We start from the raw sequence: 16512 nt of genomic DNA, 5'->3' as shown, positions 1-16512 counted from the left end.
TAACCAGTATCGAGATTGAAGCAGTGATCAAAAACCTCCCAAAAAACAAGAGTCCAGGGCCTAATGGATTCCCTGGGGAATTCTACCAAACATTCAAAGAAGAAATAATACTTATTCTCCTGAAGCTGTTTCAAAAAATAGAAACAGAAGGAAAGCTTCCAGACTCATTCTATGAGGCAAGCACTACCTTAATCCCCAGACCAGGCAAAGACCCCAACAAAAAGGAGAATTTCAGACCGATGTCCCTGACGAATATGGATTCCAAAATCCTCAACAAAATCCTAGCTAATAGGATCCAGCAATACATTAAAAGGATCATGCACCACGACCAAGTGGGATTTATCCCCGGGATGCAAGGGTGGTTCAACATTCACAAACCAATCAATGTGATAGAACACATTAATAAGAGGAGAGAGAAGAACCATATGGTCCTCTCAATTGATGCAGAAAAAGTATTTGACAAAACACAACATCCTTTCCTGATTAAAACTCTTCAGAGTATAGAGATAGAGGGAACATTCCTCAAGTTCATAAAATCCATCTATGAAAAACCCAAAGCAAGTATCATCCTCAATGGGGAAAAGCTGAGAGTCTTTCCCTTAAGATTAGGAACACATCAAGGATGCCCACTCTCGCCACTATTGTTCAACATAGTACTAGAAGTCCTAGCAACAGCAATCAGACAACAAAAAGAAATAAAAGGTATTAAAATTGGCAAAGAAGAAGTCAAACTCTCTCTTTTTGCAGATGACATACTTTATGTGGAAAACCCAAAAGACTCCACTCCCAAATTACTAGATCTCATACAGCAGTTCAGTAATGTGGCAGGATACAAAATCAATGCACAGAAATCAGTTGCTTTCTTATACACTAACAACACAACTGTAGAAAGAGAAATTAGAGAAACGATTCCATTTACAATAGCACCAAAAACCATAAGATACCTCGGATTAACCTAACCAAAGAGGTAAATGATCTATACTCTAGGAACTGCAGAACATTCATGAAAGAAATTGAAGAAGACACAAAAAGATGGAAAAACATTCCATGCTCATGGATCGGAAGAATAAACATTGTTAAAATGTCTATGCTACCCAGAGCAATCTATACCTTCAATGCCATCCCGATCAAAATTCCAATGACATTTTTCAAAGTGCTGGAACAAACAATCCTAAAATTTGTATGGAATCAGAAAAGATGCTGAATCGCAAAGGAAATGTTGAAAAAGAAAAACAAAGATGGGGGCATCATGGTGCCAGATTTCAAGCTATATTACAAAGCGGTGATCACCAAGACAGCATGGTACTGGCACAAAAACAGACATATAGACCAATGGAACAGAATAGAGAACCCAGATATGGACCCTCAACTCTATGGCCAAATAATCTTTGACAAAGCAGGAAAAAATACACAATGGAAAAAAAGACAGTCTCTTCAATAAATGGTGCTGGGAAAATTGGACAGCCACATGCAGAAGAATGAAACTGGACCATTCTCTAACACCATTCACAAAGATAAACTCAAAATGGATGAAAGACCTCAGTGTGAGACAGGAATCCAACAAAATCCTAGAGGAGAACATAGGCAGTAACCTCTTTGACATTGGCCACAGCAACTTCCAACTTCCTTCAAGATACATCTCCAAAAGCTAGTGAAACAAAAGCAAAGATTAACTTTGGGGACTTCATCAAGATAAAAAGCTTCTGCACAGCACAGGAAACAGTCAACAAAACAAAGAGGCAACCCACAGAATGGGAGAAGATATTTGCAAATGACGCTACAGATAAAGGGCTAGTATCCAAGATTTATAAAGAACTTCTCAAACTCAACACCCAAAAAACAAATAATCAAGTCAAAAAATGGGCATAAGACAGGAAAAGACACTTCTCTGAAGACATAGAAATGGCTAACAGACACATGAAAAAGTGTTCATCGTCATTAGCCATCAGGGAAATTCAAGTCAAAACCACATTGAGACACCACCTTACACCAGTTAGAATGGCAAGAATTGACAAGGCAAGAAACCACAAATGTTGGAGAGGTTGTGGAGAAAGGGGAACCCTCTTACACTGTTGGTGGGAATGCAAGTTGGTACAGCCACTCTGGAAAACAGTGTGGAGGTGCCTCAAAAAGTTAAAAATAGAGCTACCCTATGACCCAGCAATTGCACTACTGGGTATTTACCCCAAAGACACAGATGTAGTGAAAAGAAGGGCCATATGCACCCCAGTGTTCATAGCAGCAATGTCCGCAATAGCCAAACTGTGGAAAGAGCTGAGATGCCCTTCAACAGATGAATGGATAAAGAAGATGTGGTCCGTATATACAATGGAATATTACTCAGCCATCAGAAAAGATGAATACCCAACTTTTACGTCAACATGGATGGGACTGGAGGAGATTATGCTAAGTGAAATAAACCAAGCAGAGAAAGACAATTATCATATGGTTTCTCTTATTTGTGGAACATAAGGAATAGCATGGAGGACATTAGGAGAAGGAAGGGAAAAATGAAGGGGGGAAATCGGAGGGGGAGACGAACCATGAGAGACGATGGACTCTGAGAAACAAACTGAAGGTTCTAGAGGGGAGGGGGTGGGGGGATGGGTTAGCCCGGTGATGGGTATGAAGGAGGGCGCGTACTGCATGGAGCACTGGGTGTTATACGAAAAGAATGGATCGTGGATCAGCACATCAAAAACGAATGATGTATTGTATGGTGACTAACATAACAGAATAAAGTAAAATTTAAAAGAATAAAAAGAGGGATGCATACTCTTTACATGCCAAATACGCCAGCAGAAAAGCTAACCCACACAAACAAGAGAGCCCCAAAAGAGGATGGCACCCACACCAGTGTGCAAACCAGCAACACACACAGCTTTGGATCTGCCACCACCACCAAAGGACTCTGTTGTGAAGGACTTATAAGAGAAGAGCATCCTAGAAAATTCTAGTAACTGTTCATCGGTAATGCCTCAACTATGAAGAAAAGATACTCCCTGGAAAAGACTTACATGGCCCTAGTGGAAAGCCATTATGTGATTTTCTTTTTTAAGTTAAATATTCCTGGGTACTGACTTAAGACATGCTGGGAAGGGAATAAAAAAGCCTAAGGGACAGTCTCTGGCCCAAAAGGCACTTGTAGCATCACTAAAAATCCTTTATCACACATGCACACAAAAGCATCTAAAACATTAGGAACAAAACCACACAACAGCAGACAGCCCACGTCAATACAAAACTGGCTGACAAATCAGTCACATTGATACTATGTAAGGTGTTCAACGAGGAGAGGAAGAAAAAAGAAATCACTATCATCTAAGATGATTAAGAGAGGGCTTCACACATTGCAAGGGGGGCTCAGCACACACACACACATTGCAGGGGAGGCTCAGCACACACACACACACAGATTGCAGGGGAGGCTCAGCACACACACACAGATTGCAGGGGAGGCTCAGCACATACACAGATTGCAGGGGAGGCTCAGCACACACATACAGATTGCAGGGGAGGCTCAGCACACACACACACACACACACACACACACACAGATTGCAGGGGAGGCTCAGCACACACACACACGCACACACACACAGCCCCCACTGAGAGCTGTGTCTGTGTAAGAGAAACCATGGGACACCAGAGAGCGTGGCCGGCTCAAGGGAGAGTGAACTAGCCGACTAGCGTTACGCCTCCTTGTGGCGGCAACAGAAGCGTATTAACCCCATACAACAATGTCTGTGCGGGTTTGTGTATAAAGATCTCCCCGCTTGATTTGATTTACCATACACGTAAAGCAAACAAAACTGGCATAAGGAGAACTTTAGATATATTAAATCAAACAGGTGTCTATCTTCATGTAAAGCCATAAATTATATCCAGTATTTTTTCATAGAAACCCAAAACCTATCGCTGTCCATACCTAAATAGAAAAGTTAAAGCACACACGTTAACACCAGCAATCCCAGTCCTGTGGATACGGGAGACTTTGCTTCCTTGTTTCCAAGTAGGAATTAAAAAAAAAAAAAAAAACCAGCAAACAGTTACTATTTTTTTTATGTGTTACTTGTATAATTAAAAAAATTTTGGGGCGCCTGGGTGGCTCAGTCGTTAAGCGTCTGCCTTCGGCTCAGGTCATGATCCCAGGGTCCCGGGATCGAGCCCCGCATCAGGCTCCCTGCTCAGCGGGGAGTCTGCTTCTCCCTCTCCCACTCCCCCTGCCTGTGTTCCCTCTCTTGCTGTGTCTCTGTCAAATAAATAAACAAAATCTTTAAAAAAAAATCTTTTAAAAAAAATTTTTATTTTAGAAATGCACACAATTTTTCATTTACATATGGGATATCGCTGGAAGAATCATAAGAAACCGGTAATAGAAGATGGGGTGACGCGATGGTCAAGGGTCAGATCTACCTCCCACTGTATCCCTTTCTGTAGCTTTTGAATCCAGTACCATGTTTATTATCTATTTAAGAACAAATACCATTTTTGAAAACCTACAGTGATGTAAAACCTGAAGGACACTGACATGTCCCTTGCGTCGGCCTTGCCAACTGCTGCTGCATGTGGCAAGATCCCCAGCTGTTAACCGTGCGTCTTCTCCTCTGGCCGCTGTGAGCTCTGTCGGAATCTTGAGTGTGAACTAAAAGAACGGGTCTTTAGGAGGTCGAGAAGGCTCTTGTCGGGGGACTGGGTACAGAGTAGTGACCCAAGGATGTCCCCAGGCAGGCCGCGTGTGGCCACCGAGCGTTCACTGCACACCGGGCCCTTGACGCAGGCAGCGGGCGCCTGGACCCCGCAGCTCCCCCATGCCACTGCCTTTGCCTCCTCAGGGCAGCCCTCCCCAGCCCTGGCGGCCCAGGTCTGCCCTCTGATGCTTTTGCTCTAAGTGCTCCCGTGACCCCTGTTGCACATCCTCTCTTAAAGTCAACCTGGGCTGGGGACATCGGAATGAAGAGCCGGGAACCCCGCTGACGATGATGAACTAAAGCACCACAGCACTCTTTCTCTAGTACAAGTCGTGGAATTAACAACGAGCTGCTTATGAGATCGCTAGGGAACTCAAGAATACAAATGTGACCTTTTGAAAACCAGTGACAGAACTTAGCTTTACGGGGCTGTGGCCAACCAAAGTTAACAGTTAAAGTCCTTCGTCACTTGTCACAGTTACAAATTGGTCATAGCAAGTAAGCGGGCTGTAAGGAAGAACAGTCACAAAAGCCCTTGCAAAAATTTTAATTATGAAAGTGCGTTTTACATGAGGAAACCAGACTTACTGTGGTGATCATTTCACAGTGTATACAAATATCAAATCACTACGTTGTAGTCTTGAAACTAATATAATGTTATCTCTCATTTAGAATTCAAAAAAAAAGCAACACAACAGTAAAAAAAAAAGTGTTTTAAAAAATGTATCCACTCATTTTAATTTAATCAGAATTCCTAGTTTGTTTTTTAACTTTGTTCCATTCTACAGAGCATAAACATTAAATGCTTATAAAACACACTTCATTTGAAATGCTTTAAATATAAAACACAATTCAAGCATGAAACAATGCATTATGATCTCATGAATACATTTACAAAACACAGTAATGAAAAGTTAACAACTTCAAACAAGTAGATAATACTATACGCAGGCTCGCATATGACCTTTTAAACAGAGGATGAAAACCACACAAGCAATGTCAATTAGTGTTACTCTTTTAGTAGGACTACGGGAAACTTCAAACTCTGGTAGTGGTATTACAATTAAATCGCTTTCTAATCTGGATCAAAAATAGTGCTAAGTCTTTTTAAAGTACTTAAGTTAGAAAATTTTGACTTTCCAGTTGGCAATGTGACCTCTGAAGTACGCCAATGGTGCACACCCCCAGTGACGTGCCGCCAAGGCCCCTCTTTGTAACAAACCTGGGACTTGCTGGCCAGGTCACACGTGGGGGAGCCTGGCCTTCCAGCTCGGTGACAAGTGTACAAAATCGTGACTCTCATATCTCACATAAAATCCAAGAACAAACATATTCAACAAAAAAATTAACCTGTGTGCTTTTGTTTCCTTAGGAAAAAAAAAAAGTATAAATCAGATTTGTGACCTACTCAGTGGAAATCCACTCCCTAAAATGTCCTAGTTGCAACTGTCTTCTTTCAGCTGAAAGGGTGAAGCATGATCGCCACCACCTTGTTACAGACTAAAATCCAGCAGGTGATCCCAACGCCACCTGGAAATAAAGAAGCTCCCCGTAAGAGCACGCCAACAGCCCCGCCCGCATTCCCTGCCTCTGCTACCCTAATTCACAGGAAGTCAACCCTTCTGCTGCAGTGCTCGGCTAAGAAAGCCCAGGTGTGTGTTTCCTGGATTCGAATTCAGCAGGCCTCCTACTGATTCCCAGGGCTGCCCTCCTTACTGAACAGGAATCACACACAACAGCTACTGGACATGTGCACTGCTATGGATGACATTAACAAACCGTAAAACCGCCCGGTAAGACTTTCTCCTTCTCAAAAAAGCATTATGAACCCAGACAGCAGTGCCTACCCATGCCTTTCTTGCCCAGCTGGTAATGACGAAACAGGGAGGCAGGCGGCAGGAGTGGCCGATGGCCCGCTAGATGCCCGCAAGGGCGTCCTCATGCTGTCCTGCTCAGCAGCACTGAGAGCCCACGGGCACGGTGCCCACAAGGTTGGGTGGGGAGAGGAGGGGGCAGGGTGGAGGGCGTGGTGAAACTGGGATCTCTGAAAGTCACTCCTCTTCACTCAGTAACTCACCTCCAGCAACAGATCACAACCAAAGGCTGAATGACAGGGATGTGTGCGGCATGCAGCATTATTCCTGATAGTAAGGAATTAGGACCTAAATACGTATCTTTTATCAGGGGAATTAGTAAATCATGATATATCCCAACGAAGAGCAGTTATTCAAAATTTCTTAAAAAGTTTAATGTCATGGGAAAGGGTTTACAATATAAAGTAAAAAGTGGTCTAAAACTGTATGTGCCAGATGATCTTAGTTGTATAAAATAAATAGAAAAAAAGAGTGGAAAAACATACCACAAAGTTAAGAGAGGTTATCTATAGCTTATGAGATGTTTTTAAATTGTTCTTATATCTCTAATCATTCTACAATGATATGTACCACTTTTTTTTTAAAAGATTTTATTTATTTATTTGAGAGAGAGAGAGAGAGAGAGAGCGAGCGCATGAGCAGGGAGGAGAGGGAGAAGCAGACTCCCCCCTGAGCAAGGAGCCCGATGCGGGACTTGATCCCAGGACCCTGAGATCATGACCTGAGCCGAAGGCAGACACTTAACCGACTGAGCCACCCAGGCGCCCAATATGTACTACTTTTAACACCCAAAGGATATTATTACCTGTCAAAAATAAAAGAATGACCAAGAGCAGGACATGCTGGAGAGAGGCCAAGCGAAAGAAATGAAGAGAGGTCACAGAACCTAGGAACTAGAGATCGGGGTTTCAATGAACAGGGTATCAGACACGGTATGGGCTGACATTCTATAAGCAGACCCAGGGTGAACTTCAGCTCTGCTACCTAACATTTCAGTGACAGTGGACAAGGTAAGTAACTTCTCTAGACCTGTTTCTTCACTGTGAGCCTTGTGTGAGGCCAAGACACAAAGTACTGCTCACTAGTCAATGGATGAGCTTGGGTTCCTTCACCTTGTACCCCACACGTCTACAGAAGCCTATCCGTATTCTTCTGCTCTGGTTTCCAGAAAACTCTTACCTGCTACTCTAGTAGGAAATGCTACCAGGCGGTCTAGCGGAGTGATCCACTTGCTCGGTACCACAGCCACGGGGACAGAGTAATACTTCCAGATGAGCGACACCATCAGGGCAGCCTGCGAAGACAGTGCTGGTGAGTGCAACAACCTGCCGGCCACATACCCCGTAACCCAAGGAGGAGGAGAGACGGGCAAACACACTAAGGAAACTCTCCAAACTGATGACTTCAAGCCCCACCAATCCAGTCCTTGCAGGACACAGACACATCCCCACAGCCACTAATTTGCTGGCACCCCGAAACAGAGTGTCTGTTTAATTAAAGAATAGTTCACGGGGTGCCTGGGTGGCTCAGTCATTAAGCGTCTGCCTTCGGCTCGGGTCATGATCCCAGGGTCCTGGATCGAGCCCCACGTCAGGCTCCCTGCTCAGCGGGAAGCCTGCTTCTCTCTCTCCCTCTGCTTGTGTTCCCTCTCTCGCTGTACCTGTCAAATAAATAAATAAAATCTTTCAAAATAAATAAATAAATAGAGACTAGTTCCCAGGACACCTAGAACACACTTGCTGCCAAGTGGGGTAGACTTCTTAGTGAATTGCTATTTTACTGTTTTAATCTGAATAATAGATGTACGCTATTAAATGAGCTGAGAAATTAACCAAGGTCTCCTATAACAAAGGTATTCTTTTCTCACTGAGCATCTCCCTCAAGCGGGTAGCCTACGATAAGTACACCTGATTAGTGACAAAAGCAATCTCACGCCTCTACGATCCCTGAAACACTAGTCTGTTCTCCACCGCCCCCCCTCACAGTGCTGGCATCTGCGTGTGGAGGGGGCCCTGTGAGTCTAAATCGTGGCAGCGAAGCAGCCTCCCTTCCGCTGTCTTCCCCCACCCTGTGGCCTTGGATAAGCCACTCACATGAGCAGACTTAACAGAGGAAGTCTGGCTTCAATCCCGCCCCTGGGACACCAACCCGCGTCAGAGGGACAGGGCCTCAGGGAGAGCGTACTTCAATGCACCCAGACGGCCCGGGCTCGCGGGCCGGCTCGAGGCATTTAGTGCAGTGAGAACCACACGTAGCGTGGAAACCCAGAGCCACTGGTGGCAGCCACTAGCGTGGACACAGCGTGCCCACGAGGAAAGCAGCAGCAGGAACAGCTCCGTGGGAGCTCTCGTACCCCACACAGGACAGCTGGGAACCACAGTGCTGGACTCTAAGGAGCAGGGGGGTCCCCACCTGGACAGTGAGCAGCACTTTCCACGTCTGCATGCCACGCAACAAGCAATGACCCAAACTGACCACCTTAGAAAATACAACGTCTAAATAAGCTTCTCTCACTTCCCCGCAGGCTCCCCAGACTGCACTGGAACAAAGGCAATGTGAAAGAGCCCCAGAGAAGCTACCCCAGCATTCGTGTGCTAAGAAAAACCCCCATGTTTCACAACCCAAGAGACTTTCTTGGAACCCTCGTGCACTGCTGGTGGGAATGCAAGCTGGTGCAGCCCCTGTGGAAACAGTACGAACGTTCCTCACAAAGTTAAAAATAGAAATACCATAGGACCCAGTCATTCTCCTACTGAGTGTTTGCCCAAAGAAAACAAAAACACTCATTTGAAAAGCTACATGCACCCCTATGTTTACTGCAGCATTATTTACAGTAGCCAGGATATGGAAGCAGCCCAAGTGTCCATCGACGGATGGATAAAGGTGAGGTGGTGGATTTATATACATTTATACACATACACACACACACAGTGGAATACTACTCAGCCACTAAAAGGGATGAGATCCTGCTGTTTGTAACATGGATGGATCTGGAAGGTATAATGCTATGTGAAATAAGTCAGAGAGAGGAAGACAAATACCGTATCATTTCACTCATATGTGGAATCTAAAAAACCAAATGAATAAACAAAAAGCAGACCTATAAATACAGAGAACAAACTGATGGTTGCCAGAGGGAAGAGGAGTAGAGGGATAGTAGATAAAGGAGATTAAGAGGTACAAACTTCCAGTTCCAAAATAAATAAGTCACGGAGATGGAAAGTACAGCAGAGGGAATGTAGTCAGTAATATCGTGGTCACGGTGCCCAATGAGGGACGGTGATTACACTTATCATGGCGAGCACTGAGCAATGTAGAGAATTGCTGATTCATTATGTCGCACACCTGAAACTAACAGGACACTGTACGTTAACTGTACTTCAATTTAAAACCAGAGAGAGAGAGAGGCTTTCTTTCAGTCTACCTTATAAACGCACAGCATTCGGGGCACCTGGGTGGCTCAGATGGTTAAGCGTCTGCCTTCGGCTCAGGTCATGATCCCAGGGTCCTGGGATCGAGTCCCGCATCGGGCTCCCTGCTCAGCAGGGAGTCTGCTTCTCCCTCTGCCCCTCTCTCTCTCTCTCTCTCTCTCATGAATAAATAAATAAAATCTTTAAAAAATAAAATAAAATAAACGCACAGCATTTGGTCCTGTACCAGCCGGAGAGCGCAGCCGCAGAAAGTGGAAAAGCCTGAACTCTCAGACCTGGATTCTGGGGGCCGCAGAGCCCCGGAGGGCAGTCCATTATCAACTTTAAAGACTCCAGGTGACACAATAGTACACTTACTTGCAATATATAGAAGGCAACACTTATAACCCATTTTATCTTGGCCAACTGAGCTGTCCGAGCTTTCACTGAAAGGAAAAACAGGATGAAATCATTGTATCAGTCCTGAAGAAAAAGGAAAATATTCAAATACACAGAAATGTTATTCTCCGCTTATAAAATATCTTCTAATCATGTTGTGTAACATTTGCTCAGTATATTTAGAAAACACAAAACAGAGTTTCTTAAAAACCACACAGGATGCCATTCATTAAAACAGAATCACACACGGACTGTAAGATTTGAAGCTTTAATTTTGAACGCCCTTAAAACTATCCGTCTACACCAGAGATTCTTTTTATAGTGTACTTACCAACAGGACTCCGTTTGCTTCCCAGGTCTCCCTGTCTACACAGTACGCTAACCCACACGTGGGAGCCTAGCTTGTCCTGGGCCTGGGGGGGCCCCCACATGTCTTCCTAGCCTGAGAAGGCTGTCTCACTGTGCCAGTTCCCAGCACGTGGGTGGAAACGTCTTCATCACAGGAGCCTGGGACGGTGGCGACCACCGGGATGAACAAGACCTGATCCTGACCCTGTCGGTCTATTCTCGGATAAGGACACTCGGGGCGCGTTTGAGAGTGTTCACAAAAGTCCTTGGGCATCCACTGTGACACTTTCTCTAGGCTTATCTTGAAAAGTGTTGAGGGGCGCCTGGGGGGCTCAGATGGTTAAGCCTCTGCCTTCAGCTCAGGTCATGATCTCAGGGGCCTGGGATCGAGTCCCACATCAGGATCCCTGCTCAGCAGGGAGCCTGCTTCTCCCTCTGCAGCTCCCCCTGCTTGTGCTCGCTCGCTCTCTGACAAATAAACAAATAAAAGCTTTAAAAAAAAAAGAAAGAAAGAAAGAGAAGCATTTAATTTGAAAACGCCTACCTACAGAAACAAGAAGAAAAGCTAAGAGGATGCTGTCTCTGTGTTCAGGAAGCAAAGGTTCACCCGCAAATAACGAGAAAGTAGTCATGACTACTGAGTTTCTTTTGGACAAACTTAAAAGTTCCTTTCAACATTTAGAACATCTAAGAATCAAAGCATGTATTCTACCAATCTTTATAAAAAGACTTCTCTAGTCGTCCGCCCCCATGAAGCTTTCCACACTACAGCTGAAACCAGTACCGTGAGTCTTAAGCTTATCCGTCATCTTGTTGATCTTCCTCTCCAGCCTGGCGTATCTGGCGAATTCATCCATCATGTTGACAGTGGAGAGCTCCTGCTTCATGTCCTGGATCTCTGCTCTCATCTGCGCCTCCTGCTCAGCATCCTTCTGCAGCAGCCTAGACATCTGGGGGAGGGGAGAGCTGGGGTCAGTGCCCTCCCACGGGGGGGGGGGGCAACTCCCCCCCCATCCTGCTGCTGCTGCTTCCAGCCGGGCACGCTGCCCGTTACCCGCACGGCCAAGTCCCGCTGCCCTCTGTGACCACCACAAAGACAAAAGCTCCCTCTGATGTGACTCACCGTTCTAATTATACTTTTCCCTTTGCAGACATGCCTATGGATCGCCCCAGCACAAATGTCTGTATCTTTCACTATAACTGTAAAACTGTGATTATAAAGTGAAATGCAATCCCAGGCGTCATTCAGGTTAACAGGACCACACACCCTCTTCCCTTCCTGAAGAATTTAGTCCTAGATTCGGGAGGCAGAGGAAGAGGGGTGGTGCTAGTGAGGAGGGGGTGGCCCAGCAGGAGGACTTAATCCCTAGCACCATCAGGAGGGCGTTCCCACAGAGGGGCACCCTGTCACGGGAGGACAGAGCCAAGCGTGGTGATATGAGCATCTCCAGAAAGGACAGCCTGGCACCGGACGCAGAGTAAGAGGCCTACAGTATAAGAGGAAAGCACCCAGCCAACCCCAGCGATGGAGCCCAAGGGGGGCCGGCAGGCATGGGGGGGGCAGGCAGCAGTGGGGAGGCGAGATTAATCACAAAGCACTGATCAATCCAGTAAACACACTGAAAATAATGGGAGCCAGTTTTCTCACTATCAGAACAGGGGGTTAGAAACATGGAAGAACCAGAATGAATCCTGCAGTGTTGAATTAGAATTGGAGGCATGGGTGCGAACTCACGGTTTTGGGCAGGTAGAGAAATACAGACATAAACTTTGTGAAGAGGCGCCTTTGACAGCCAGACTCCACCTGGGCCGTCCCCAGATGCACCCCACCCTCACATACAACTGCGGGGACACTGGCAGGCTGGAGCCCAGGGACCAGATGGAAGTGGCCACTAGGTGGCGCCCGGCAGCCGGCCAGGATGCCTCAGGATCGCCCCACAGCAAGGGTGCGGTGAGGATGGAGGGTGGAGGGACGGCACCGCCCCCCCACTTCGGACCCAGCCCAAGTGAAGAGTGAACGTGCCACGGCGTCAGATGAGATGCAATGAGAACATAACACCTCTTCTGTGACACCGGACAGGGATGTTCTAAGCATTCTGCAAACTCACTGCCCTTGCCGTATTCAGAAAGGTCAGCCATACAAATCAAGGAAGTACCGGGAATCCTTCCAGATTGAAGAGACGTGGCAAGTAGGTGCAATGCACACTACTGACTGGGATCCTTTTGCTACAAAGGACCCTGAGTGGGACAAGTGAAAGCAGGAGCAGGTCAGTAGGAAGGTTACTGATGGCCATGTTGTGGACAAGGCACCTGTTTAGACAGCAATGTGTCGGGGAATGCAGGGGTTCAGGTTGACAACTTATTTTCAAATGGTTCAGGAAACAAAATCAGTTCTTTGTATTGTATGCGTACCTTTTCTGCATGTTTGTTTCAAAATTTTAAAAACAGATTAATGAAAAAAGATGAAAGGGGATAATGTATGTAAGTGTAGTGGCACATAGCAAATGCACAATAATTGAGTTTGTCCCTCCAGCCTGGGGTCCCCTCTGCACAATAGGGCAACTCTTCAGATAGAGCCGGGGAGCCGCGCCCCATCACGGGTCTCCCGGGGCGTCTGCGCAAGTGCGAGGTCCTGGGACACCCTCTGAGGTGGCATTCTCTAGCGCCTGCCCAATGAAGCCCTTTTCGTGGGGACAGAGGTCTCCCGAGGGCACCTGCACAAAGCACAGTGTTTGCCCCTGCGCATCTTCCTGCAGGCTTCACGCCAAGAGTAGGGGTCTTCAAACCCAGCTCTGTCTTCGTCCCCTCTGCCCTAGCCTGACCACTACCCAATGCTTGAACTAAAGGACATACATACTCCAACCCGATCCACCCTAGAGATGAAAATAGGAATGGGCCAAATCTTCTTTAGAAAATCACAGAATCCTCTTTCAGAGCAGGAGTCTATAGATGTTGCTTAGCTTTATAAATCAAGAAACAGGCACAGGGTGGGGAAATAGATTTTTTGAGGTGATAGATAAATTCCTTATCTTGGGCGCCTGGGTGCCTCAGTCGTTAAGCATCTGCCTTCGGCTCGGGTCATGATCCCAGGGTCCTGGGATCGAGCCCCGCATCGGGCTCCCTGCTCTGCCAGAAGCTTGCTTCTCCCTCTCCCACTCCCCCTGCTTGTGTTCCCTCTCTCGCTGTGTCTCTCTCTCTGCTGAAAAATAAATAAAATCTTTAAAAAATAAAAATAAATTCCTTATCTTGATTGTGATGGTGGTTACCCTATGAATAAGTAGCCCAAAACTCATCAAACTGCCCACCTACCTGGAAACAGTGAATGTCACTGAATGCAAATTACACATCAATAAACCTGACTTTTAACACCAGATCTTCAAAAGAAGAAACAGAAGCACAAGCACATTACTTAACAGTATAGAGAATACACACAAAAAATTAAAAACTGAAAAGACCAAAGATGTTTACTCAGGACTAGAAGGTGAGTGAGGGTTGGAAAATGAGCTTGTGGAGAAGTTTAGAATCTTACGGTTAAATTAGACAACTGTAGTTGGGAGGGAAAATGAATAAATGACATCTGCAAGTACACAAAAATATCTGGAAGTGTTTATTTTTTTTTTTAAAGATTTTATTTATTCATTTGAGACACAGAGATAGAGAGAGAGAAAGCACGAGCAGTGAGAGAGGCAGAGGGAGAAGCAGGCTCCTCACTGAGCAAGGAGCCCAACGTGGGGCTCGATCCCAGCACCCTGGGATCATGACCTGAGCCGAAGGCAGATGCTTAACCATCTGAGCCACCCAGGCGCCCCTCTGGAAGTGTTTAAACTTGCAAACAGGTACCAATATTAATCCAAGACCTCCTTATTAGTGACAGTTAAAATGTACTAGAACTACGAATTAAATTTTAAAATCTAATGAGATTTGAATTTAAGTGTTCTGAATATTAATTTTTCAAACAGAAATAAACCTCTGACCTCCTTATGTATTCCAAAGCACCTTCCAGGACATTAAACCTCCCACTTGACAGAAACAGATAAGCTACATGGGGTACAGCTTTTCAAAGACCTGGAGATGGGTACACGAAGAATTCTCAAGCAGAAAACAAGTTTTTCAAAATTCTTATTAAGAGGACAGGCAGTGGAAGAAGCCGGGGCGAAAACAAGGGTAGAACCAAGCCGCCTCGTCACCCCTGTCCCCCCGACGCTGGCTGCCGCCTGCATGAGCTCGGAGGCCCACCAGACACCCTCAGATCCTGTCCAAGCTCCACACCCCTTTCCCAACAGACAAAATGTTACGTTTTGAACTTGGAGTCACACCAGGGAAGAGTCAAATCCCACTTCACCACTCAGTGGCTGGCATCTGGACTAGACCCATCCGAAAATCAATGTATAATGACATTTAAGCCCAAAGGTTCGTCCCTCCTGAAACACAGGGGTCACCAGGGGAATGACAGGCGGGGGTTGCCCACTTAGATGTGTCCCTAATACTGGCGACGCACTGCTCATCCCGGGAAGGGACCAAGACTCCTGCGAAGCTGCAGACCCACATGAGGGCCCCCAGTCTGGAGCCGTCCGCACAGCACTGGTCCCGGGCACCTGACGACCGCACCCACGAGGCCCCAACTGCGCATGTGCACTCAACCCCCACAACTAATACTCGCTGGCCATCCTCACGCCTGGTGGTCCACACAGGAACTCACGAGGCAACTGTGCTCCCTGGAAAGGGGGAGGGTCTCAGGAAGGCCCCTACAGCAGCAAGCAGGTCCTGCAGTGTCTGTCCCTGGCCTCAGAGGCCTGGGCCCCCGGAAGGAAAGGGAGGCGGCCACTTTTTAGAGCAGAAAATGAAGGCAATTTCAAAGTCATCATATATGAAAATGGCAGTCACCCCACAAGCCAAATCCCAGAGGGCAGCCTGCGCTGGGCCCAGGCCCAGGGTCTGCAAAGCGGGGTGCCCCGGAAGGGAGGGGCTGTTACACCCACTCTCAGCCACGTCAATCCTGGGGCGCCTGCGTAGTGCGCCTCCTTATTCCCCGCCTCCCACCGGAGTCCCCGGGGCGCATGCGCAGTGCACTGTTCGCCAGGACGGCCGCTCTGTCCTCTGCCACTGCTAGGCCTGGGGCGCCTGCGCGAGGCGCCTGCGCAGTGCGCCTCCCTACACCCGCGCGCATGGGTGCTCCCAGGAGCGTTTCTGTCTCCCTCTTCCTCTGCCTTTGGCTGAAGTCCTAGTTTACCTATTAAATGACCTAGGCCCTCTCATCCATATGCCCTGTGACCAGCTTGAAGAGAATTAAGAATTCTCAAGAAAATTCCAACCAAGTCAACACCAGGGACTGGGTGTCCTCTTCCAGGCCCCCACCTCTACCCAAGTATTCAGCTGAGGTCCCCGCCCAGGACCCTGCACGGCTTTGCTAGGCAGAGCACTTGTGATACTTAGGAGACTTATTCAAGGGCCTCAACCAGCCTACCTGACTAACGGGATGGTGCGCCCCCCCCTTCCTTCTGGCTGCGTGGAAAATGCTTCTGAAACACCGGCAGGAAGGCTATATTTGACGTAGGACATGGCCCATTCCCAATCAAGCTTTGTTTCTCCTCGGGAGTCTTTCCCACAGGTCCTCCAAAAGGGCCTGCAACAGGCAGCCTCTAATGGTCATGAAAGAATAGCATCTTACCCTACCGAGGACCAGAGCATTCCTTATGGCTTTACACTGACCCTCACCACAAACCCAGTGACCGGGCGGCACAGATCTCTTCATTACTTTTCCCTGTTCTAAACACCAACAGTAGGGGCTGT

The 16512-nt window shown here is 46.8% G+C and overlaps 1 protein-coding gene across 10 annotated transcripts in view; it reads right to left on the bottom strand.

Moving 5' to 3' along the window:
* GET1 (guided entry of tail-anchored proteins factor 1) overlaps positions 1-16512 on the bottom strand; it is a 65059-nt gene that overhangs the window by 45404 nt on the left and 3143 nt on the right. For 5 of the 10 annotated variants that reach the window (XM_073887095.1, XM_073887096.1, XM_073887094.1 and 2 more), the window contains exons 2-4: positions 11507-11672; positions 10354-10421; positions 7745-7859 (exon numbers count right to left, since the gene is read on the bottom strand). In XM_073887095.1, coding sequence (XP_073743196.1) covers positions 7745-7859; positions 10354-10421; positions 11507-11672 — 349 coding nt within the window. The other 5 variants (XM_073887099.1, XM_073887098.1, XM_025863443.2 and 2 more) reach the window with 5 other exon arrangements.

The sequence above is a fragment of the Callorhinus ursinus genome, unplaced genomic scaffold (genome assembly GCF_003265705.2).
Source record: "Callorhinus ursinus isolate GAN/ISIS: 27379988/994484 unplaced genomic scaffold, GSC_fseal_2.0 scaffold75, whole genome shotgun sequence".
Lineage (NCBI taxonomy): Eukaryota > Metazoa > Chordata > Mammalia > Carnivora > Otariidae > Callorhinus > Callorhinus ursinus.
This window is presented reverse-complemented; position numbering and strand designations above follow the sequence as displayed.